Raw genomic sequence first — 25923 nt, forward strand, 5'->3', positions numbered from 1 at the left:
AAAAAAAAAAAAAAAAAAAAAAAAAAAAAAAAAAAAAAAAAAAGTCTGCTATGGCTTGTCAGAAGTGATTTCTAAAGACTTCACTTTTAGAACTTTTTTTTCTCCCTTTGGTGGCTGGCCAGTAACAGTATCCGAACCCGTGACTTTGGTGTTACGGGGCTGTGCTCTAACAAACTGAGCTAAGGAGTCAACCCAGAAGACTTAGTTTTTAAAATCTCCTAAACAGAGGGGATAAAAACCCACAAAAAGGAAAATGAAACTGAAGGGGTGCTATGCTTTAAAGTGAATAAATGAAGACTGAAAAACTCCCTGTGGTAAAATCATTCTGATTTAATTGCATATCACTATTGTCATTTGGAATTTCATTTCATATTTTTGGAAGTAGAATTGATTAAGTGAGAAAAATAAAGATTATGAGAACAGATGTTCTAATGTTTGGGCAAGGCCAAGATGGTCCTATAAAAATCTGCAAGATCTGGAAATTTAATTTCAATTGGTCATTTCATATCTAATAGCACTTGTAATTTGATAGAGCCCAAAAAAGTTATAAAGAAAAACAGTAATAATTACTTCGTCTCTTATCTTTTAAAATCAAATACTGTACCCATCTTAAGGAATGCCTCACAGGAATTCTGACAAAATAAAAAGAAGGTATTTATAGAATTCTTAGCCTGAGATTTAATAAACAGACATACCAGCTACCATAAATTCTCTGACATTGTATGCAAAGTTTTGTGTGTATTTTTCTAAGAGTGTTCAACAAGGCTTTTTAACAGATTCCCTAGAATGTTAAGTTTCATGAGGGCAGAGATTTCTGTTTGGTATATGTTTATCTCCAGCCTGGAGAAAAGTGCCTGATACACAGTAGACACTCAATAAATACTTGTTGAGCAAAGTAATTCTCAAGGGTACATATGACACACAATAAGGTCCAGAGCTACTTATCGAAAAGAAATTTCCTATGACAAATATACTTTCACAGACTTAAAAATAAGTATTTAAGTAATAATAACATATAGATTTATCTTAACAACCTTCTGTGGTGGGAACTATTATTTCTGCCATTTGACACATGAGGAAAAAAGTTAAAGCACTTGGCTAGACAGCGGGGAGCTGGGACTGGAAACCAACCAGTCTGGCTCTTTAGCTCATGTTCTTAATCCAAATAAATATACTGTAAAAGTGAAAATATTCTCATCAGTAGTGAGTAGCATTTTAATTCCTAATATATAAAAAAACGCTTTTCTCTTCTAGACTCTTATGACTAAAATAAAAAAGACACAGACTTTGGGCCGGCCCGCTGGCGCACTGGAGAGTGCGCCGCTTGGGAGTGCGGAGGCGCTCCCGCCGAGGGTTCGGATCCCATGTGGAGACCGGTTCCCGCTCACTGGCTGAGCGCGGTACGGGTGCGACACCGAGGGTTGCGATCCTGTTGCCGGTCCCCGGTACGGGCGCGACACCGAGGGTTGCGATCCCATTACCGGTCAGTAAAAAAGACAAAAAGGAAAAAAAAAAAAAAAAAGACCCAGACTTTGAAAATGGCCTTTTTCTTTTGGCTCATATGAAAATGCTTCCTTGGATGATGTCTGTTCAGTGTTTATGAAAAAACTGAAATAACTAGGCCCTAATAACATGTAGACAGAGAAATATATGATGAGTTTAAACATAAAAACGAAGTGAATAAAATCTCAACACATGGCCCTTCTATAAGTTATTCAAAGAAAAGGCATTTCCCTAAGTGTTAGGTGGCCTTCAACATGTATCTATCTTGATCATTTCAGATATTAAGAAAGAAAGAAGAAAAAAATCAGTATTATTTTAAATCTTCTGGGTTTTACTCTTTAATTAGGGGTGACGACTAGACAGACGTATTTTCAGCCCACAATATCTTGGCCTCTTACAGAACCATCTTCACTAAACTGAGGTATTAGCATATTTTGTGACCTTATTAAAATAAACAAGCAAGCAAAAAAACCTGCTATAGAAACCAGGGTAGTGAGGACACTTCCAAACCATATTACTCAATGTCCTTATCAAAAATGGTTTCTCCTAAAGAATTATGCATACTTTTTTCTGATGGAAATGATCCAATGTCCATTTTTGCTTTGGAAGCCCAGAATCAAATCCCCTGCCCAATCTTATACAACAAAGGATGTGATAGCCTATATATCTGTGTATGTATTATCTTCCTGAATATCTTTATTTTTCCAAATCTATTTCTTATTTGCATTTTCCTATTTTGTTGAATTATGAATATTCTAATAAAGTACCATAATACCTCAGTAATATGAAGTATATTTGTATAAAACAAATTAAGGCCCCTCAAATCAACTTCATAGTCAAATCAACAAGAATTCTAGAAATAAACATCTGATTGATGGGATCACATAACATTGACAGTACAAAAATACCTTCATCTTAAATTTAGCTTTCAAGAACATAACATATGCATACCCATGCAAACACATTTTTACTGTCCCTACATGGCTAGCGCCATTGCTCTTCAAATCTGTATTTTCCTTTCAGCTAGGAACCTTGGGATCTCTCTGTCCAGCAGTGCTATTCTTCTACAATAATGCAATAGCAGGGATTTTATTAGAAACTGGATTTGTGGGTAGATATTGCTTTGTATATTTATCCTGGTGATTTGCTCTTGCAGGCAACAACCATAATTAACAGTAAAATTACTGTAATTGATTAACACTTAATAACAGAATTCAAAATCTGGACCAAAAAGAGATAGGAAATTGATCTCTACATTTTAAATAAATGAAAAATTATACAGGTATTCAGTAATTAATGTTTTAAAATCTCCATTCCAAAGCTCCACACAAGCACAGAGCAGACAGGAATTAGATTTCCATGAACATGGAGGTTAACTGAAGGCATTTCAGAATCTGGCCACAACTGTGTGGAGACTGGAGGTGGACTTTGACAGGGAATGGAGAAGACAGAATTTAGGTGCTCTACCTGAGACCACAATGTAATGGATAGAACAAACACTTGAGGGTCAGGCAGTTCTGTTTCTGAATATTGCCATTCCCACTTAACTAATCTGTGTGACCTTGGGCAAGACACTTAACTAATATAACCTTAATATCCGTATATGTAAAATCTATGCAATAGTCCCTGCCTTACAGAGTTTATGATAAGCACATGAGATACTGCATGGAAAGCAGGTGGCATAAGGCGTGGCACATCAGGGGTAGCTCCTTCCCACCAGACTTGATATTTATGATGCTGGCATACTTCCAACCTAGGGAGAAAAGCCAAGGGACAAAATGTGTATTTGGCAAGTTTCCTGTTTGGGACTTAGTGCCCTGTAGGGGATATGCAATTAAGAAATCTATTGTATGTTATCAACATCATAATGTATTTTAACCAGATGAAATTATAAACAAGATAAGTCAGTAGTAGAAAAATTGACACTTAAAATATAAATGATGCAATAAGAGCGAGTAGTTTTGTTTTTTAGTCTGTGAACCATACTAACCAAAACACTGTAGAGCTCAATATGAAATACCTTGGCTGATTATCTTAGTTTCATTTTTCAGAGGCAAAAATCCATTTAAGTTTCTCTATTATTATTGTCTCATTTAGTAAGGAGCACTTCCATTTCAAGACAATCAAATAACTATCACAACTCCAAATGCCTCTACTCCTTCTTTATTCTCTTTTCTCTTCCCCCAAAATAAAACAACTTACCCCAAACATGCAACAAAAAGATAACCACGTACTGTAATCAGTGAACTACCACAGAATCTTCATTACAGAAACCAGACTCAATAAACCTGCTCTAGAAATGTTTGCCAAGGAAGTACCTCTAACTTTCATCCTTTGAAACTGTATTAGCTGAAAAGTTACTTTTTGAAGTATCCTCTTAAGTACTATGTTGAATCTATAGCATACAATCAGAAAAGATGGCTCTGTATTTAATAAAATAACATACTGCTATCACATTGTTTCAATCCAAATATGGTATTATAGTGCCTTTCTAAAAATAAATCTAAATCCCATGTGATACGCAGCCCTTTAGCCATGTTCATTTCCTTTTAGGGCTCAAGTTTCCCACAGGAAAATTATTCAATGTTCGGCAAAACTGTCCCAAATCATGTATAGATAAGGCATAAATGCTAACCGCACTATCAACCTTTTCCTGCTTTGCTATTGTTGATTCTCTGTCACAGTAATCCACCATGGAGAGGCCCAAGAAGCAGGAAATACTCAAGAACTGTTACCTGACAAAAGTCAACACACAAAGTGTCACTCTTTGTAAAAAGCTGGTGGTGGTGAGAAGGAGGAGGTAATTTATGAGTCAGCTAAATTAGAAGATACAAAATTAATATATACATAGTCATATTCCGAACAAATGTTCCTGATAACTGTGATGACTTCCAAATACTTATTTCAACGGTATTATTTTTATATTACTGAGTGAAACTCCTATCAAATGCTTTCTTAGTACAGCTTAATATAGCTTAATACCAATTGTATTGTTATACATATAATTTGCTCAAAGATTTTGTAAAGTGTTATATGCTAAGAATAAAATCTTGTCAAAATCACCAGTAATAAATACACAACACACACAATACACACATGATCAAGTGCCACACTCCTGAAGTTATATTTTTATGTAACCAAACTAACAGATTAAATTATGATTTCCAATAAAATGTTTACAAATGTTTCATAATGCTTAACAAAACTTGGATTTACTTTAAAAAGTTAATTTCTTCTGAAAATAACAAGTTTTAGGTCAGAGATTTAAGTGTGCCTATTCAGCAAAAATATACAGCTGCCGTAAAATGGCTAGCTATATTAAAACATAACTTTACAATTCTATGGCAATTTTTTGCTGTTGTAACAATTAATGATATTGGTCACAAAACATTTCCATCAGTGAATTGCTGAACTGCACTCAGAATTCTGAAAGAGGTCTGTGTTCATATGCATATTCACAGGTTGTAGGTATATATTTTGGGGTTCAACATTTATTTTAATTATACATTTTTATATAGCTCTCAGGCAAAAATGATGTTTTCTTGAGCCCAAAAACATAAGAAAAATCATATTTAAGGTTTTCATTTTTCTACTGAAGAATCTTAGAAAGAATTGTGAAAAAATTCTAAATATTTAAAAGCTTTCATTTCATCATCAACATGTAAAGATATAAGTAAATTAGATCTTTCTTCTATTAATGTAAAAAAACTTATCAGCACATCACTAATATATAAAGTATAAAGCTACAAGTAAAGTAGACCTTTTTCTCTTAACCAAGGAAATAATTTCAACCAAAGTTTATTAATATCTATGCAGTAATGCCTTAAAGAGCTCTCCTGGAATTAAATTCTTTCTACGTTTTCCTATTTAAAATTCCTGGGAAACGGCAACTTTAAAAGTTACCGGACAACCTGTGATCTTCAATTTTATTTAAGCACAAACTTCACTCTTCAATCTCACTAGAAAGTTCAAATACTATAAATACCAATAAAGTTATTCTAGAACCACCCATCATATTTGGTTTTTTACTTCCTCAACAAACATTTCTGAGGTTGCTACCAGTGATAAAGAGAACTTTTAATCTAATTAAGATTTTTTATTTTTACTTATTTTTTTATTCCTGTCCAGTATGGGGATCTGAACCCTTGACCCTGGAGTTGTAACACCATTCTCTAACCAACTGAGCTAACCAGAGAGCCCTCAAATCTTCGTTTGGTTGTTAGTACCAATGGCAAGACTATTTTTATTTATTTTACTTAACAAAAACCAAAATCTGAACGCTTGTTTCCTTTTTTCCAAACTGCTGAAAACTCCTATTTTCTAAGCACTTGACAAACACTGAACAATCCTTTGGACTTACTCTCGTGGCATGACTGAGTCTAATTAACTTTGTCATTACTCTGGGTTTCCCTTCCCCTTTTGTGAAAGGAGGAGTACATATTATGACACATAAGGGATTTTCTAGCTCTGTCACTTTAGGATTCTATATTCATGTCATTCACTTACTCAAAAATCTCAAGTCTATCTCCAATTCCTAATTAAAACCAAGTCCCTTAGCCATTTATTCCAGGCTGGCTATCACCAATTTATCTTTCTGACTTTACTCTCCATTATACCTCAACCTGAAACCTCTGCTCCATCCATGCTACTCTACTTACAAGGAAGACAGCAGCACCATCTAACAAGTACTGAGTGCTTATTGCGTGCCAAGCACAGTGCTCAGAACTTTAAACACATTACATTTAAACCTCATAATACTTGCATGAGACAGTGTTACCAGTTAAAACCGAGACTAAGAGTGATTATGTACTTTGCCCCAGGTCTCACAGCTAGTAAGATGCAGGGCTAGAATTCAAACCCAGGTCTGTCTGCCTCCCAAACACATACTTTTAATTACTATAGATTACATGGTCTCTTTATTCTTAAGTATATAAATGGCCCCTCTTCCTCAGGCCTTTGAACCTTAAAATACCATCTGCCAAAATTATATTTTCCTCCTAAGACCAACTCATTTTTAAAGTTCAATCAAAGTGACACCTCTTTACCACTTCAATCTTAAATTTCCTTTCCACCTCTAAACTATTAAAGCTCTCACTGTAATCCCCAATGATTTCTTCCTTGATGAAGTACATTTAAATACTGTATGCATATCGTAATGTCCAAGAATTGTATAGGACTAACCCTCCTTAAGAACATACTATAAAAGCAGAACAAAACACAGAAAACATCAGTTTGAAGGAACTGGAGCAAAGCATGAAGGCAGGACTTGAGGGATTCATGATCCCTCAGAGAAGGAAGCACACCATGCCACATTCACTCAAGACCTTTCCTCTAAGGGTATGTGCCAATTTTTAGGTCCTGGAAATCACTGGGAAATTCTGACCTCTGTGTGACAAAGAAATAATGGCAACAATCTTTTACTGAGTTTCTGTGATGTCACCAAGCACAATTTTATATACTTTAGATGTATCCGAATCTAATTTTCACAATAATTATGAGAGGGTATTATCACATTTTAAGGGACAGAAAACCAAGGGCCAGAGACTCCAAAAATCCATGCTCTTTTCACTATCCTCCTCTTTACCTCAGAGAGAGAGAGAGAGAAAAAAAAAAAAAAAGATCCAAGAATATCAAGTAATCACTAACGGTAACAACTTAAAGAGCCTTACTATTAATGTAACTTGCATCTGATCTTGAGGATCCTTCTGAAGTTCAGACAGATTAAGATTACCTAATTAACTGCCAGAACTAGGATTGAAATTTTGTTTTGACTTTATTTCCAATGCTCTATAGGCTACAAGGTACATCCTCAATACAACGATGTTAACAGTACATAATGCTGACATAACCTAAGTAGGAATGGTTTCGCTTCCTACAAATATCACATCATGAAGAAGGTTGACTTTTAAAAATGAAAAAAGATTTGAGTCAGATTCTGTTCCCCAGGGGCCAGTGAGGCCAGAGACCCACAAATGGTCTTCTTAAATTTTTTTGTTTTGGTCTAGCTATAAATAAATGGCTTTGGCAGTGGGGGTTTCCTCAGTTTTTCTGGAAGACATTTCAGAAATAAATCATGCTGTCTAAATGCTGTAACTTTTCCTTTCTCCCCAAAATATTGTCTTAGTAATTCAATAAGTATTTGTTGAAAGCTTATAGACACAGAATTTAAAGCTTTACTTTGAAAAGACTATTACTTTTGTATTTTGCTCAAAGCCAGTACAATCCTTTTGTAACAAGCCAATAAATCTTTCATTAAGTGATTATAATCATGGTAATTTAACATAAAGATAAGCTTTTTACTCTGCAAAGGGCTTTCTCATATCATGTATTGTTTGATAAATTATAGATCACTTTATTAGGGTCTTGTCTTTTGATCCTTTGGGTTCCTTTGATCCCATCCAGCTGGATACTTCATGTCCATCTCATTCAAGGAGGGGGATGGGGTAAAGAGGAGAACTAGACTATAGAAATCCTACTATACCTGGGGCCTAGCTCATCTCATACACTGCCTTCTAAGAAAAATCCATTTAATATGCACCTTCCCTTTCGAACACCACTCAGCACTTTGCATTCCTCTCATGATCGCATAATGCCTGGTCTTGTATTAAATCCCATACTGGCCAGCCGGGGGGAAAAAAAAAAACAACCTAAACCAAAAAGGTCTTATATTCCACAATTTACAACTGTGGGAATGGAGTTTGGGGGCTGTAAGACTTTTTTGTCCTTTTACAAAGGACAATAATATTGACTTTGTCTGTCTTTCCAGGAGGATGAAGTGAGATGAATAGAAAATTGCTCTGTAAAGGGCCACAGGTAATATAGTGTTATTATGCCCTCATTTCCCACTTAAGTAATAATGTTCTAAACCTATAGTTCCTCCCTGGTTTCCCTCTATTTCTTTTAAAATTCACTTGCCTTTTCCTAAATGTGGTCTCTGCTTTTCATAAAAAATAACACAAAGCTCACAATGAAATACCCCTCACTCCTTACACTTTCCTTCTGAGAGGCAACAATTTCCATCTCTCTCTTTTTTCTAGTGGTTTTTCTTCAAATTTCTGAATAAAATGCTTAAATCGCTATTTTCTGCGTTTTTCCATTTTAGATATTAGCTTCAGACTTTATAGTGTGGAAGATGATAAAGTGGCCCTGTTACATACCCCTCCACCAACACACACACACACACTTTCTATCAATTCTTCTGTTTTCTCCTTCATACTACTGTAGGGACATCTTGGGAATCCAATTCCAATGTAGTTACTGGGTTCAATGGACAAATCAACTTGCTTCGTTTTGTCCCTCCTCCTCCCTCATCCTCTCAACATAGTTTTGCTACCATTTTTGTTTAAATCAATACTATTCATAACTGAATCACAGCATGTCCTGATTCGATTTCCTTCTTTAATTTCCTATCTTTTTCTGAAGTTCTTAATTGCCTATTTTTTCCCTTTTCAATGGTTTTCTTTTCTTTTTCTTTTTTTTGACCGGTACAGAGATTGCAACCCTCGGCATGGTGCCATCCACATCACGCTCAGCCAGTGAGTGCACCGGCCACCCCCATATAGGATCCGAACCTGCGGCCTCGGTGCTACCAGCACCGCACTCTCCCGAGTGAGCCACGGGGCTGGCCCCTTTTTCATTGGTTTTCTATGTATCTATTATTAACTCTTCCCCTGAATATCTGACAGAACCATAAATTTCTCTCAATATAGTCAAAATCCCAATTATTTTCTCCTAGACATACCTCCTAGTGCCTTCCTTCTCCCTGCTCCAATTTAGAGTAACTGCTCTCTAGGTCTCCTGCTCAGCTGTCCTAGGGCTTTCTTCCTGTGGGAATTCCCTTAACCACTCTCCTGTGTTGGTGACTCTGTATCCTGGGTTTCTTGGTTTCCTCCCACATTCTGGGGAAGCATATTCTTCAGTAACTTCCTGAGAAAGTATAAAAGGTAGGTGAATATTTTGAGACCCTGCATATCTCAAAATGGGTTGATTTTACCCTCACACTTGAATGATATTTTGACTGGGCATAAAATTCTGGGTTGGAAATCACTTCCTCTCAAAATGTTGAAGTTATTCCCCATTATCTTCCACTCTCAAAAAAAAAAAATGTCCAAAGCCATACAAATCCCTATACTTTGTATGTGTCCACTCTCCCATTCCTCCCCCAAATCAAGAAGCTTTTAAGATTTCTCTTTATTGCCAGTGTTCGGAAAGGTTATATTGACTTGCCATCATGTAAGTCTTTTTATTACACTAAACTGGGACTTTTCATTATGGAAATCAAATCCTTCAGTTCTGAAAAATTTTCTTGGGATATTTGAGAATTTCCTCCCTTATTTTTCTCTATTCTGTTTCTGAAAATCCCATTAGATATTGAGCTTTCTTAACTGTCTTGCTTTTCATCTACTATTTTCTATCTGGCCTATCTTTCACTATCTTCAACTTATGTCTTGATTTTTTAAAATGTCTTATTATGCTTTAAATTACAAGAGCGCTTTCTTGTTCTCTTCCTGTTCATATTTACAGCATCCCGTTCCCCTTTAATGGGTGCAAAATCTTCTCTGAGAATATTACAGTTGAATTTTTTTTGGAAGTCTGCTTCAGCTACCTGTATTGTTTCTGCTTCCTCTGATTTTTGTTGTTTGTTTGTTTAGGGCCCTGTATTTTATGTGAGAAGCATTTCTCACAAACCCAGTGATCTCTGGCTGTCTGTTAATATTAAAAGAAAAGCAATAAAAAAGTAATTGGAAGCTCTGTATGAATAGGTGGGATTTGCTGACTGATGGGCATCACCTTAAGGTGACTGAGCAAGAAATACCACTGTTTTATTTGTGAGCCCTGGAATGTCAGTCCTCAGAATGGACTTCTCTAACCTCCTGTTTAGAAGATTCTAGACTGGCTGAGAGCATTCTGGGAGTATAGTGGAACAAGGGGGCTGATTGTTTAACATACAGACTTTCTCTTAATTCCCATGTTTTCAACAGATACCTCAGTCTCATCCTCAGCTATGCCTGGCATCCAGAGTGTCTATGGTTCAACTTCTCCAAAGGGTAAATCTCTCATCTGCTGAGATGGTGAAAAACTAGCTGCATGCTTGGGCCAGCTGGGGATGAGGATCAAGGTGGGGTGGGTTAGAGGAGTGGAGGGTGATAGTGACTGAATGTTCCTTATATAAACTTTCTATCAATTCTTCTTTTTTCTCCTTCATACTACTGTAGGGGCATCTTGGGAATCCAATTCCAATGTAGTTACTGGGTTCAATGGACAAATCAACTTGCTTCTTTTTGCCCCTCCTCCTCCCTTGACTTTAGGATTCAGATTCAGCTTTGTCAATTCTGCTGAGTCCATCACCACTTGTGCACTGGGTTTCTACATCCCAGAAATCTATTGACATTCATCTGCCATCATCTCTGCTCCCCTTCTCTTTGTCCATTATACCTTTGCCATTCTTTGTAGTGGAGTTAACAGAAACAAATATGCATATTCAAGAGGCAGTCTGTCATGTTTTTCATGCCTAAGAGTTAGCTTATATACTGGTAAAGGACACAAAGCTTTATAGTCAAAGAAATGGTTTTATGGTTTTAAGTCATACCACTTAGTATATGTGTAATCTTAAAAGTTTCTTAACCTCTCTAAGCCTATGTTTCCTCACCTGTAAAATGGGGAAATTAAAATAACTATCTGATAGTGTGCTGTGAGAATTAAATGAGGTAAAAATGTAGGCTTTGGAGTGAGGAAGACCTGGGTTTGAATCCCAGATCTTCCACCTATACACTGGTGACTCTGGCAGCTCTAAACCTCAGTTTCCCAATCTATATAATGGGGTTAATAGCCACCAGTTCATAAAGTCTTGGAAGGATTAAATAAGATAAAGTTTATCAAATTCTCCTGATACATATGAGCCTCAATTAATACTAACACATTGTTGCTCGTGCTTCCTATACCTAGTATTACACACAAATACACTGCCATACAGCATGGCTGAGTCAATCCAAATTCTAACTCCTCTGCAAAAGCAACATGGTCTACTAGAAAAAGGCAATGGATTAGGAAGCAAGAAGTCTGGGTATTATCATAAATAGATGCGTGGACACTGCTGGTTTCCTGTCTATAATATAAAATAAAAGCATCAGACCAAACAATTTGTAAGGTCCTTTCCAATTCAACTGCCCCTCCCCACCTTCTTGCTAAACATGATCTGACATTCTATATACTTACTATCTCAGCCATAATTATCTGACTGATACTACTCATTTTATAGGTGTTTTCATATATCTTGCTTTTCCAACAAGGCACTACATAAAAAACAGTATGAGTTGCTCCCTGGAACTAACATAAAGGCATAAGGCTGCCTTGTGAATAATAAATTCTAAAACCAGTATCTTTCATGATAAAAGATAAGACCAGTGATATAAAACTACCTTAAAGAGAAAGAATGAGTTGCAGGATTGCAAGACTACTAAGTCTTGCAAGGAAATTGACTAAAGGACAAATAACAAAGAAGTTAGTTGAACTAAAGAAATAATATGTCAATTAGAAGGTAGGTTGGTCAGTACTGGAAGCAGAGAAGATTTCAACTTTTATTATGATCCCAAAGACAAGGTTTTTCTGATTGTGGACACTGGACATTGGGCTTAGTGTATAAGGATCTACCAATATAGAAAGACACCTCCCAACTGCTATTTCTTACTTTAAAACTAATAAATTGACATTATGATTTCACACATTGGCATCATGTAAACTGACCCCAAGAAACAGACTCTCTGAGTGTCCCATCAGGAGTCCTTGGTAAATTCCACTGGATAAAGTTACTTTATGAGGTTTCTTGAAGACAGATAATCAGAGATTTTTTTCCACATGAAACATCTAAAGACTATGAAGTTCTACAAGAAAGGGATGATACTTCTTTAGATTCCTCTCTGAGGTCAGCTGTAGTTCCTGGCACACAGCAAGGCTTGCTGGATAAGTGTTTCCCAATTGTTGCCTAAACTTTCCCTAAAAGCCACTGGTCTTCCAATTTCCCACACGCTATGCCAGTGTCATTTAAAATACTTCCTTCTGGATACAGGACAACAGAATGTTAAGAAAAGGAAGGAAGGGAAGACAGAGCTAGAAAACTTGTAGAGAAAGGGAGATGAAGCAAAAGCACATAATTACAACAGTTTCTTTCACCAAGGCTTTCTATAGCTCCTGTACCCTTGTGACTGGTTTTACAGCCTCCCTTATTTGGATTCAGAGCCAAGAAGGTATAATCCAACTACATATTTCTTATCCATGCTGTGAGAAATTGGCAATTTGATAGCACTGCCTGAATCTCCCTGGGCCAAGGCTATGGGGTTTCCAGAAGTGAAGTTACCTAGCATATAGAGCACTCACATTCCCACATTAGTCTTTTGGTACTAAAAAGAGATATCATTTATTATTTAGAGTCTAGAATGGTGTAGACCAAATGGAAGGTTGCTTATGGGGCTCTGGACTACCTTTTGAACATCACTGCCCTATAATCCCTATAGAATGAAGAATGCTGGTGACTAGAAGTAATAATTAAAGTCATTCATTCATTCTGTGAAATTTATTAAAACTTCTGCCCTGAGCCAGGTCCTATGTTACATTTTGGGAATAAAGATATCAAGACACTGTCCCTTGCCTTCAGTGAGTTTGCAGTTTAAGGCTACTGGCATTTTAGAAAGGTGAGGATTTATCTTACTTCTCTTCTCAGGTCTGACATTGCTAAGTAGCATGGAATAGTGATCTAGCATTGAGCTTCAAAGACCTTAATGTGTGGGAGTACATCATGACATATGGCTTCCTTACATGTAAAAACATGGCAGATACAAATAACAGTAATCAATTTTATTTGCAAAGTCCTTTACAATTTACAAAGTACTTTCACATCTATTTCATTTAATTCAATCCTCAAAGTAACCCTATGAGGTGTAAAGGGATCATTATCTCCTTTTATAGAAAAAGTTAAGTGCTTAGAGAAGCAGCTTGCCCTCATTTACAAAACTAGTTAATTATACAGAAACCTAGATATTTTTGGTTATCAGTTCAAAGTTCATTTTTGTCATATCATGATGCCCTTTTATCACCCAAATTTTGAAGAGAAGCCAAATGACTCATTTACAGCCATAAGAAATGTCTACGGGCCGGCCCGGTGGCGCACTGGATAGTGCACCGCTTGGGAAGCTCGGCGGCGCTCCCGCCCGAGGGTTTGGATCCCACATACAGACCAGTTCCCGCTCACTGGCTGAGCGAGGCGCGGGAGCAACACCGAGGGTTGCGGTCCCGTTGCCGGTCCCGGTCCGGTGCGGGGGCGACACTGAGGGTTGCGATCCGTTGCCGGACACGGAAAAAGACAAAAAAAAAAAAAAAAGAAATGTCTACAATATTCCCAGGGTCTGTAAAATAATATTAATAGTACGTACATGGATCATTATCTCCTTTTATAGAAAAAGTTAAGTGCTTAGAGAAGCGGCTTGCTCATTTACAGCCATAAGAAATGTCTACGGGCCGGCCCGGTGGCGCACTGGATAGTGCACCGCTTGGGAAGCTCGGCGGCGCTCCCGCCCGAGGGTTTGGATCCCACATACAGACCAGTTCCCGCTCACTGGCTGAGCGAGGCGCGGGAGCAACACCGAGGGTTGCGGTCCCGTTGCCGGTCCCGGTCCGGTGCGGGGGCGACACTGAGGGTTGCGATCCGTTGCCGGACACGGAAAAAGACAAAAAAAAAAAAAAAAGAAATGTCTACAATATTCCCAGGGTCTGTAAAATAATATTAATAGTACGTACATTTAATATAATGTACGTACATTTAATATAAATACTTGTATTTAGTTTTTCTTCCTGAAATGGAAAAATTATGCAAAATCAACACATAAAATGATTTATAAAGACACTCTCATAGTGTCATGATTCTCCTATCCTTAAACTTCCTAAAATATGCTCATATGACAATAAATTCTGGTTTGCCAATAATTTATTTCACAAATCTCTTGTGATACAAAAAATAATAATAATAAAGTCAGTGAAATTAAGATATTTCCTACAAAGTAACTGTGCAGATTTTTCAAACAAACCTGAAAAACTAAGGAAACCCTCCCAGAAAACCATTCCACTTCTGGGAGCCTATAACCCTGTCACTTTATTTTCAAGTTCAAAGAGGTGGAGAACACATTTATAGTACAAAAATTCAAGTTTTCTCAATCCTTAAAATATTGAGAATGTGGTTGGCTGGTTAGCTCTGTTGGTTAGAGCATAGTGCTAGTAGCACCAAGATCCAGGGTTCAATCCCTATACCAGCCAGCTGCGCACCTCCCCCCACAACATTGAGAGCAGTAATTCAAGTAAAAAGCCATTATAAAAGGCTCAGAAAGAATTTATCCAGCAATAAAGCTTAAAGAAAACCTTTTCCAAAATAGAATTTTGGGTAAGAGTCAACAGGTCCATAAAAAATTCAAATATCCATTCTGGTGTAAGATAGTACTCTCACTAAAATGGAGACCTAGTCCATTTGTAATTCTTTTCCACTTTTAAGAGGAAAAAAACACACCTATCTGAAAGTATGCATAAAAACAGACAACTAATTTGCAAATGACAACAATTAGTATATTATTTTAAAGTTTAATATGAAATAATTTCAACACAATCACCAAAAGCATATGCTTCCTCTGATACCAGTCACATACCATATAAAGTCAAATGAGCTATCCTGCCAAAGCCAAGGTAATTGAGTCTAAAAATATAATTCTCGTTCTGAACTAGTCAGATTGGTATTCAAACCAAACATCATCAAATGTTGCATTAAACATGCCAGGATGAAAAGATTAGTTAAACACAAACTCGCCAAATGTATTATAAGAAAATGCCCCCAACCACCGAAGATTGGAGGACTGTGTCCAGATGCACTCCCTCTCCCCAACACACACACATAGAACCAAATAAAATAAGAAGGCGGTATGGACATAAATGTGAGAATAATCGCATATTATTAATAGTGGAAGAAACTGGAAAGACCTGATATTAATCAAATTCAAGGGGAGACTATTTTTCTTTGCAATTACTATATCTATTTAGTTTCTACTTTAGCTCTGAGCTGACACATTAATAGAGATGCTAATGTGGAAAAAAATGCCTCCAATAAAATCTGAATTTGGTACTAAGAATGTAAACATTTATTAACAAAAGTTCTTATTAAAAGAGTTGTCTTTGCAGTCATTAAAAGACCAGCTTGATTAGCCATTATCAAAAAATTAAAACAGGTATCTTTTCTTTTCCCTTCTCAAAAGATGGAACCCTATTGGAGAAAAAAATTAAAAGGGCTCAGCTCCCAAAGAAAGTAAAACCTACCGATGTAATAGCAATTTTCTACAACAATTAACTATTTAAGTTTCCTGTATTTACTAAACTAAAAAATCATAAGCAAACTACAAATCTAAACAAGTTACATTCTCCATCATACATAAAAAAAGGGAAATTTTGGTTTTTTTAGATCTGTACCACTTAAAAGGGGAAATATGTCCAATACAACTATTCTTCAGAATCCAGCACAAAAGAGTTTCCACTTGAAATGGCAATTTAACAAAGTCATTTTTAACATAACTTACAATTTCAGTATGAATTCTAAATTTGAAACACCCTAGAACCAATTTGCTAACACTAAATATAAAGAGCAAGAAAGCTTTTGGGGAAAACCCAGAATCTGAAGTTTGAATGTTTATATAATAATACTTAGTCATTTAAATGAAAAAAAGTTTAAATAGAACATATTTGAGGTTAAAATCAAATTTATGTCTAAAACTGAACATCATAAGAATGCTGCCCTTTGTTTAAAAAGGGGAGAAGGGTTTCAAACATCATGATGGAAAACCAAAGGATATCTGCCTGTGTTATAAATAGCCCTGTCCTTTCTTGAATTCAGAAATTCACTTTAACTCATGTCCCTTGGGTTTCTTCCATCTTCCATCTCATTGAACACCATTGCCACATTCAAATTACAACATCTAGCCAAAGGCAGAGATCACATAAGTCCTCTGAAGATTTCCAAAACATTAAAACCAGTAGAAAAGTACAGGAAATACTCTCATGCCCGGAGCCGCTGGAAATCCTTCTCTCCTTGTAGAAAAATAAACTTCTTACTCTAAAGATAATCACTTTTAAGAACAAAACATCACTACTACATACACACATCACTCTCAATGATAATTCTATAGAATAATAAAATCCTATAGATTTTACTGGTACTTTGGCCAAAAAAAAAAAACTGTTAAGGAAAGAAATGTACGCCAAAGGATTTTTTTTCAGAAAGAGAAAAGCGATAAAAGAGACTTAGATTAACCAGAATTTCTCCTTCCCCCCTTCAAATGTGTATTGCTTAACACTAACAAAAAATGCTTTTCAAAAAGAATTAGTTGCTACTGTTATTAGTTGATTCCATTTAATCACAAAGAAAACATCTTAATTCTCTTCCATTTAAAAAATGATTTAATATACTACACTATATTTTCTGATTCAATTATGACACATTTCTCCCTGATGTTCTAATATTTCAAAAGTGTTTGGATTAAAAAGAACAAGAACATTAAGACACATTTTTATATATTTTCACCATAATAAAATTGACAGCCATCAGCCTATCACTTAATTATTTTTTAGCTTATTTAAACATATTCTGCTGTAAAAGAGAAATTCAACTCAATTCAAATATTCTCAATGTACTCATACACATACAGAAAGGCATGGGCAAAATACTGCAACACAACCACTTCTATGCATACATATCTTTAGATCTCTGTGAAACAAAAAGTAGCTCAGTTTTTCATACACTGTATAATTTGATTGGACTTTTGCTTCATGGTTCATTGCAAAATTCTAAAATTAATGTTTAAGTATTCACATTATTCACCCTATTTAGAATTCTCTCAAGAAAATAAGACATAAGACATTTGGCTTTTTAAATGACAATGTTGAAACTTTCAGTGTACTTAAACTTTGGCATACAAAAAAAATTTTTTTTAAACCCTGTTAATCATCATTGTATTTTAATACTCCCTTAAAAGAAATCAATTGCACATGAAACTCAAATAGCTGGAAAGAACACAGAAAGCAACAAGAAAATGATGATTTTTTAAAATGCCGATGCCTTTCACACCCAGGTTCAGTCATGCCAGCTGGAGAGAGATGTTAGATATGGCTTTTTTCAGTTCAAATCTGAGAACGTAGTCATTTCCATGACATTTCAAAAATTAGAACCAACAGCAATTTATCTTCATAATCATGATTCTTCTGATTCAGAAGCACATTTTGAAATTCATTTCTGCAAACTTAGAAGGTATGTGGATGGATCATTTGTTTGCTATTGCTTAGAGTCAAATTATTCTGTCCCAGATTTCCTAGTGAACTAGGAACACAAAGAGATAAAAAAGAAAAAAACACAGAGTGACCCAATATCTGAGCCACTTCAGACATGACATCCGTTAAGTGGGCCTTTACTTCTAACTGTGTAAGGGTCCTTGGCTGTGGTCTGACTGGCACAAGAAGTACACATGGCCCCTGAGAGGCGCTTTAATCCCCTTCGGAAGACACTGTTGGAGAGACTATAAATGACACAATTGCAGAAACTGTTACTAATAGCAAGCCAGGTGGTCAAGAAGGATGCGAAGCGGTTGCTGTTGCCAGTGGAACTCTCCAACAAGAAGTAGATGATATATGGCAACCAGAGGATATAAAATACACTAGTGATTCGGAACAGGACCATGGCATAGCGCTTATCAGGACAGGCCTGCACTTCCCCAGTATCCCCACTTTGGCTGCTGAAGCGGGCTTGCCTTTTGCTGATTTCCTTTGTATGCTGTTGGCAGATGCGGAAGATGTTGAAATAGGTGAAGCAGACAATGAGAGCTGCTGGGGCATATAACATCATCACGATGAACAGAGTGAAGTAGGGGTCTGTGTGCCAAGACTTCGCACACCATTGAAACACATCTCCATGATATCCAGGTTTGCCCCAGTGGAAAAAGGAAGGCAGGAAGACCAGTGTGGAGTATACCCAAATCAGGAAAATACACAAGCGTAGTCTCCAGGGCGTAACCAGCATATTATAGGTTAAAGGTTTAGTGATGGCAATGTATCTATCGATGCTGATACAGGCCAAAGAGGCCATGGAGACACTCTTCAGAACTGATACTACAAAACCGAATATCTGGCAAGTCAAGGACTCCTCTACTGGAAGGGGGTAGTGGAGGAGTGATAAGGATGGGACCAGGCAACTTATTCCAACTAAGAGGTCAGCATATGCCATAGTCTGAATAAAATAACTTGTAGTGTGATGGTTCAACAAAGGTGCACAGTGAAATACAAAAATCACAATAATGTTGCCAGAAATAATCAATACAGTTAGAAAGACAATAATCACCACTTCCAAAAGGCAAAAATTGATAGTTTCCAAATAGCCAAATGCCAAGAGGCAAAAAGGGTGGCTCTGATTACCATCCAAGGTGGAGTTCATCTTGAGCTCAGGAGTGATCTCTCACTTCATGCTGCCGCTTGGCTGCTGCCAACAGTTCAAAGGAGCAGCTGCTGTCATTGCGGTCAGCTCTGCAAGTGTGTAATAATGACAGAGGAGCCTTAGTCCCCAAGCTCCCGATGCTGCTGCTCTGGTTCATTGCCTGCAGTACAATTCCCCTTTAAATCCTTCTTGGAATAGGGAAAGCCAGCAGCAGTTGTCTGGCCAGTCCCAGACGCGGCCATAGTGCCAGGTTCACCATACACATAGCAGCAGGGGAGTAAGGCAAACTCTGGGGACAACGTCTTCAGGCCAAGTGAGGGTAGGGGGAAGGGGCAGAAGAGAAGGGAGGAAGATTAGGAGCTTCAGCAGGAGTTGTAATGAGTCTCCTCTGAACAGCTGATAGAAGAAAAGGAGAGAGCATTTTACATTTCGCATCCAATGCCCTAATCAAAGAACCTAGCCAGCTCAGGCTGGTATCACCCCTCCCACTCCACCCTTCCTGGTACCAATATTCATGGCTACCTTCAGTAGCACCCCACATAACAACTGGTCCTTACACTACAGAGGAGGAGCAGCAACATCAAGCTTTCAAAATCAACATAAAATAAAAATCAATCACAGTCAGCTCAATCCACCCCCATTTCCTTTCATTTGAACCTTTTGGGGGAGAAAAGGAATTTGCTTATAGCATTTCTAAAAACATTTCACTACAATTACCACTAATAAAATTAGCCAAGATAACTTATTTTCTTCATTGATTTCAATGCAATATTTTGCATCTTTGAAAACATTTCAACAGAATTTAACTGTTTAGCTCAATTTCAGAGTGTTACCTGTAATTCCGCATGCTGCAATCCAAACAAAAGCCACAATGCATCCTTAACAGAAAGCCTTGCAAAGCAGGAATGTGCTTCAGCCCTGTATACTGCAGAACTGAGACACAGAGGGAGGGGATAAAGGAGTAGGAGGGGAAAGAGGGAGAAGAGGGGGCTTGGGAATAGGAAGAACGGGGGAGGGGAAGAAAACGCATGTGCGCACACACTCTGTCATCTTTAGCAACTCAGAATTCATTGCCAGAGAGGAGCTCACCCACTTCCAGACTGCACACTGGGGGAATGGCTTAGTATGCCTGCAGTGCAGCATTTGAAAGCTGTTTCCTCGTCTGTCTGGAATCCCCCTTTTAGTAGGTAAGCAGAATTTAGAGCAAGGAGAAGGGGTGGTAACCAGGACAGTGTCAGGAATTAGACTGAAACACACTGCCAGAGGGGTAATGGTGAGGGGAAATTCCTACTTTTTTGTGGCATTTTCCCAAACAACAAAGAGCAATATTAAAGAAGATTGTTTACAGTGCATGGCAACTGAGGAACCATAATTCAGCTACATAAGAAATTCTAGCTAGAAGGCTAAATATTCAGCATTAATTTTCTCTCTCATGATTCCCTGGACATTGGCCAATATTAAGGAATTTTGAAATCAGTTTTCCAAGAGAAAAATAAAGAAAATATCACCCATTCCAAATACTGCAGAAACAGTACACACACAGAAGAGAAACTACATTGTTCCTGAATTTGACACTACTATCCTCTAGCTTTGAGATGCCATTTCTTTATTCTAGTTTGCTGAAAAGCAGTACAGAAATATACAAACAAAACATGGAAAAGTAAATGTACCCATTTCTACCCAGGCTTGAAAATTATAGAAAGTTTCATCGTACAAATAAGCCTTTGTATCTTAGAACACACAATCTTGGTTCTGCCTACCTAAAATGTGTTTTTTCTGGTAATGTCATAAATAATGACAATTTTCAGCTAATCAGGGGTGGAGTGCTGTGAAAATGTGTAATTTTACTATTTTTTTCCCCAGATATCTTTGAACTTTGAATTCATCCTTCTAAATAAAGTTCCACATACCCAATAGAGTAAAAGAAAATAAAGAAATGTTCGAATTTATAAGCATTCCAGGAGGTCTGTCCACCTGAGTGACGACATATATTATGTGATACAACTTTCATTTTTTGTTCGTTTTATTCACATGCTTTCTTATTGCTGGCAAATGGCAACCCATAATCAGAATCCAAAAAATCATATTTTAAATCTGAAGCACTGTACTTAATACACAAAGGCAAGGAACTAAAAAACCTATTTGAGCTTAAACTTGATAGCAATATTTGATGGGTCTCATTGGAAAACATAAAATGTGGCATAGTAAAAAGACCAATAGCATCACAGAAACACCCATCTGGTTCAAACACATGCTCTAATATTACTTAGCCTCTCTTGGCCTCAGTTTCATCATCTGTGAAATGAGAATACTATTCCCTATTTCACGGGGTTGTTGAGAAATAAAGTGTACATAAAAAGCTTACCAACACTTAGCACATGGGGAGCAGACACCTTTACTCACTTTCTGCTCATGAAACTAAAATTTTAAGCCTCCCTAAAAAGCTAGTGTTTTCCCCCCATCTCATGTTGCATTGCTTGAGGCTGGGCTCTTCTGAATCCTGAAGTGCCTTCTCTTACTGTGAGTGCACAGTTCTAAGGTTCGCACCAGCTATCTGGATACAATGCTGTCATGTACTACTCAAATACACAGAGGCTATGCATATGAAAAGGGAAGGTACCTGGAAAGAGGGAATGACATGGCAGCAATTATTCCCTCAACACAGATAATCTCTCTGCCTTGGTCTCCAGTCCTGACTTCACTCCTGAGCTCCCTTTTCCATCTACAATTTGCCTACTAGTCACACATCTTCCACCTGGATGTCCTGTAGAGACTTCAACCACAGCCTGTCCAAAATTAAACACATCTTTCCCACCAAATAAGCCTCTCGTTTTTTCCCTGACATTTTCCCAGGCACTCCAGTATGAAACTTAGAAATCATCTTGACCACTTTCTCCCTCGATGTACTGTAATTAGTCACCAAGTCCTGGGAATCTATTTCTACAATGGTTCTCAAACTCATTTCCTCCTTTCAGTTTTTCATACTTTAAATCTGATCTCACCATTCTACTTCTCCTTTAAACACCTTGCCCTCTTCTAGCCAAATCAGGTTATTCACTATTCTATACACCTGCCATAGACTTTATTATTGAACCCAATTTATTGAGAGCTTAAAAAATATTCAATGGCTAAAGGAATGATTTCTGAGAGTTACTGTATTTCAATAAATACAGAGTGACTGTATTTCAAATAAATTTCAAAAAAGCATTCACCAAAGCCAGGAGGAGTCCAGGCTTTTCTACTACTTATGAATGTGGGCATGTAACTTATTCTCTCTATATCTCAGGTTTCTCATGTATAAAACCAGATGGCTATGCTGATAAAAATAGACATTATATTGGATGATAATTTGAAAGAATTAAAAATACAATAAAAATTCAATAAAACTACAAGGTTACATTACTATCATTAGTACAATAATAATTCTTTCAACTTCACCTCTATTTTAGTAAAACTACTCTAGAGGCTACAATCTAAACACTCACAGAAAACTAAGACAAATAAACAAAAACCTGATAGCTACATTTAATTGAATCAGTCAAGAATTAAATATTTTGGTTTGGATTACAGAAAAACATTTTCCTCAAAAGAGACAAGTTATTAATGACTGGGGGAGGTAGTAAATCTATATTTTCACAAAAATCTATATATACATTTTCTTTTAAAAATAGTGGTCTCATGATATATTCTTTTTTTTGAAGGCAAAGCAACCATTTCTGTGTATGACTGGGAGGAAATACATTAAAAATCAACTCTACAACAAATTTTAAAAAACTTTTCATTGGACGGTGGGATTATTTTCTTCTTTATAGCTTTCTATATTTTTTGAACTTTCCTATTTCTATGTACTATTTTTATAATGGGAGGTGGGGAGCAAAAATAAGGCTGTTAGTAAGGCTAACAAAAAAACTTGTTATCAGGATGTCCTCCCAGAGTCATATTGATTTGGTGAGAAAAGATGATGCCTGGCTAAACTTGCCTACTTCATGGGGCTCAGCTCCACTTTTTCTTATGTCATTGCAGCAACATTCCTTCAGATAGTCTTTGGTATTCAAATCTATCTTAAACAGACCCTCACAATCCCAGTTAAAAATTCTTACAGAACAAGAGTATAATTGGATGGAACCATATGAACCTGCCAATATTTAACCATTTCATTTCTGGCTAAATATTTTCTGGCCTGCAAAAAATGGCAACTTCTATATGGCTCAACCTAATATAATTAAAATAATGAAATAATAAATTAAAATAACAAAATGACAGAACTTAAATGGCAACAAGGCAAAAAGGGAAAAAAAGGAAAACACTGTTCAAATTATATTTATTCTTCTCCCAACCTTTTCAGAGGCTTAACTACTATATGACGAAGAATCAGTCTCAGTTCTTCAAATTCATAAGGTTCACTTACGGCATTATCTATCACTTATTATTTGGTAAAAATGAGCTTTAAACATCGATAAATTAACATTATTTTAGTGCAGCTGATGTGGGATTATTTATATCATCATTTCAAAAACAATTTGAGGTACTGTGGCTCATCTTTTATTCTTCCCTCTCCCTCACCTCCCACATGCACTCAATCGCCAAGTGCCAAGGATTCTACCTCTGCAATTCTCTCAAATAATATCTCTTTCTCTATCCCCTCTGCCAGTATCCCAGTGCAAGTTACAATTATTTCTTGCTTGAATTATTAACAGGTTTTTTTCGTCTTTTTCCGTGTCCGGCAACAGATCGCAACCCTCAGTGTCACCCCCGCACCGGACCGGGACCGGCAACGGGATCGCAACCCTCGGTGCTGCTCCCGCGCCTCGCTCAGCCAGTGAGCGGGAACCGGTCTGTACGTGGGATCCAAACCCTCGGCGGGAGCGCCGCCGCGCTTCCCAAGCATCGCACTATCGCAGTGCGCCACCGGGCTGGCCCCAATTAACAGGTTTTGATGCAATTAACCTTAGACCATTATCCCAAGTGACCAGAATGATCTTTCTAAAACTAATAACAATAATGCAAAAATAATAATAAGCAGTTATTTACATTTAGTATAGACTATGAATTATACTAAGTATTTTCATACATTATCTAAGTTATTTCTAATAACTCTACAAATAAGGTACTATTATCCCATTTTACAGATAAGTAAACCAAAGCCTAGGGATATTTAATTGCCCAATGTCAATGGTTAGAATACAGTAGAATTAGGATTAGAATGAAGACAATCTGCTTTTAGATGGCCAGTCTAAACCAGTTTGCATACTGTCTTATAAACCTGAATATATAACCTGCCTACTTAAAATGTTTCAATGACTTAATTTTATGTGAAATCTTTAATATGCCTTATGAAGTTTTCAAAGGTCTGGCCCCTATCTATCTCTCTGGCCTTATCTCTGTTCACACTCTATAAAATTGCCACGCTTTATCTCACCCTTGAGCTATGTGCTATTTCCTTTGACTTTTAACACCACACCCTACCCCACCACACCTATTCACCCCCTGGATGATTGTGAACAAGAAATATTTCAGAATACAAAGATGAGAAATCCTTTGTGTCATTTGCAGCACAGCAATATGTATTCTTTCTTCTACAACTCTCATGCAACTTTACTGTAACTGTTTATAGTTAATTGTTTGTGTCCCCCATTGGATGGCAGATTCCCCCAAAACAGTAAATAGGTTTACTTTATTCATGGGTATATCCATGAGGCCTAGCACAGGGCTGGCACAGAGCAGGCATTCAAAAGCTATTTTTGATGAATAACCAATGAATGCCTAATAAAATAAAAGGCAATTTTGCTTTTAGGCTGGAAGATCTTTCAAGTAAAGCCTCAGTATGATAACTATTTAATTCACCTATAATTATTAGGTTGAGGCATATGAAATTGCCTACTTCTGAGTAAAAAATTATCAACTATTAGCAATTTTAATATGGCCAAATCTAGCATGTTTCCAGCCTTATAATTCAAGAAATCTTTAGAACTCCCTACACAGATATGACTTACAAAACTTCATTAGAGGGGAAATGACTTCACAAAGATGGGATTAAAGGACTTAAAATTATTTTCACAAACAGTAATTTAAAGGGACCGACTATAGCAATTGCTATAAGGAAACAGACAATATAGAACTAAAGTCCACTCACAACCTATTTTCTTATACACCCGCATAGCAAGAAAACTCAGTAGTGAAAGAGTGAAATTATGGCCTATTTTGGGAGGCAGAACTCAAACACGCTATCTGATTTTCCAGAATGCTAAAGCTTAAAGGAAAATTAACCACTTACTTCAGCAGTATCATTTCAGAGAAAAGAAAATGAATGGTCACAAGTACAGAACCTCATTTGAGTTCACATAAGCTACTGGCAGAGCTGAGGGTAGTACTCAGGTTCCTGAACTCCATGGCCAGCAGTCTTTAGACTAAATTGATACTCTTTTATTTGCTGGGTATCCACAAACAGGTTCTTATGATTAAATATTATTTGATCCTTGCCTATTACCAAACCTACCAGAGAGAAGCAGCCCCGCTGGTGTAGTGGTGTCATGCAAGATTTCCAAATCTACCAGAGAGAAAATTTTAATTAAAAATCAAAACAATCTGCGTAATAATAAAATTATAATTAGATATTTAAATTATTTTTCCAGGCTACCAAAATGTGGCTGGGCATCCAGGGCTTCCCTTGGGTAATTAGAAATGTGAATATTGATTATAGGGATTTGCTACTAGTTTAGGTTCTGGTTAAAGCTTGCAATTCATCACAAAAGATTCTTACCAGTGAAGCTGAAAATCAGTACAGAAAATAATGCAAATAAGTTTCAGAGGAGACACAGCCAATTGGATGGAAGTTAAGAGAAACAACAGAATATACTGCCATTTCATTATTTCCTCATTAGCAAAAGGATATTGCTGAAGAAGCAGTTTTGATGTAA

The 25923-nt window shown here is 36.8% G+C and overlaps 2 protein-coding genes across 4 annotated transcripts in view; both read right to left on the reverse strand.

Moving 5' to 3' along the window:
* RABGAP1 (RAB GTPase activating protein 1) overlaps window positions 1-25923 on the reverse strand; it is a 146523-nt gene that overhangs the window by 52306 nt on the left and 68294 nt on the right. The window lies entirely within an intron of this gene.
* On the reverse strand, window positions 15092-19924 carry GPR21 (G protein-coupled receptor 21). Its single transcript, XM_008583664.1, has 2 exons — window positions 19840-19924; window positions 15092-19402 (listed from the first exon to the last, which is right to left on the reverse strand). Exon 2 carries the CDS (start codon window positions 19004-19006, stop codon window positions 17960-17962), a length of 1047 nt encoding a protein of 348 aa, XP_008581886.1. The 5' UTR covers window positions 19007-19402; window positions 19840-19924; the 3' UTR covers window positions 15092-17959.

The sequence above is a fragment of the Galeopterus variegatus genome, unplaced genomic scaffold (assembly GCF_000696425.1).
Source record: "Galeopterus variegatus unplaced genomic scaffold, G_variegatus-3.0.2 Scaffold2992, whole genome shotgun sequence".
Classification (NCBI taxonomy): domain Eukaryota; kingdom Metazoa; phylum Chordata; class Mammalia; order Dermoptera; family Cynocephalidae; genus Galeopterus; species Galeopterus variegatus.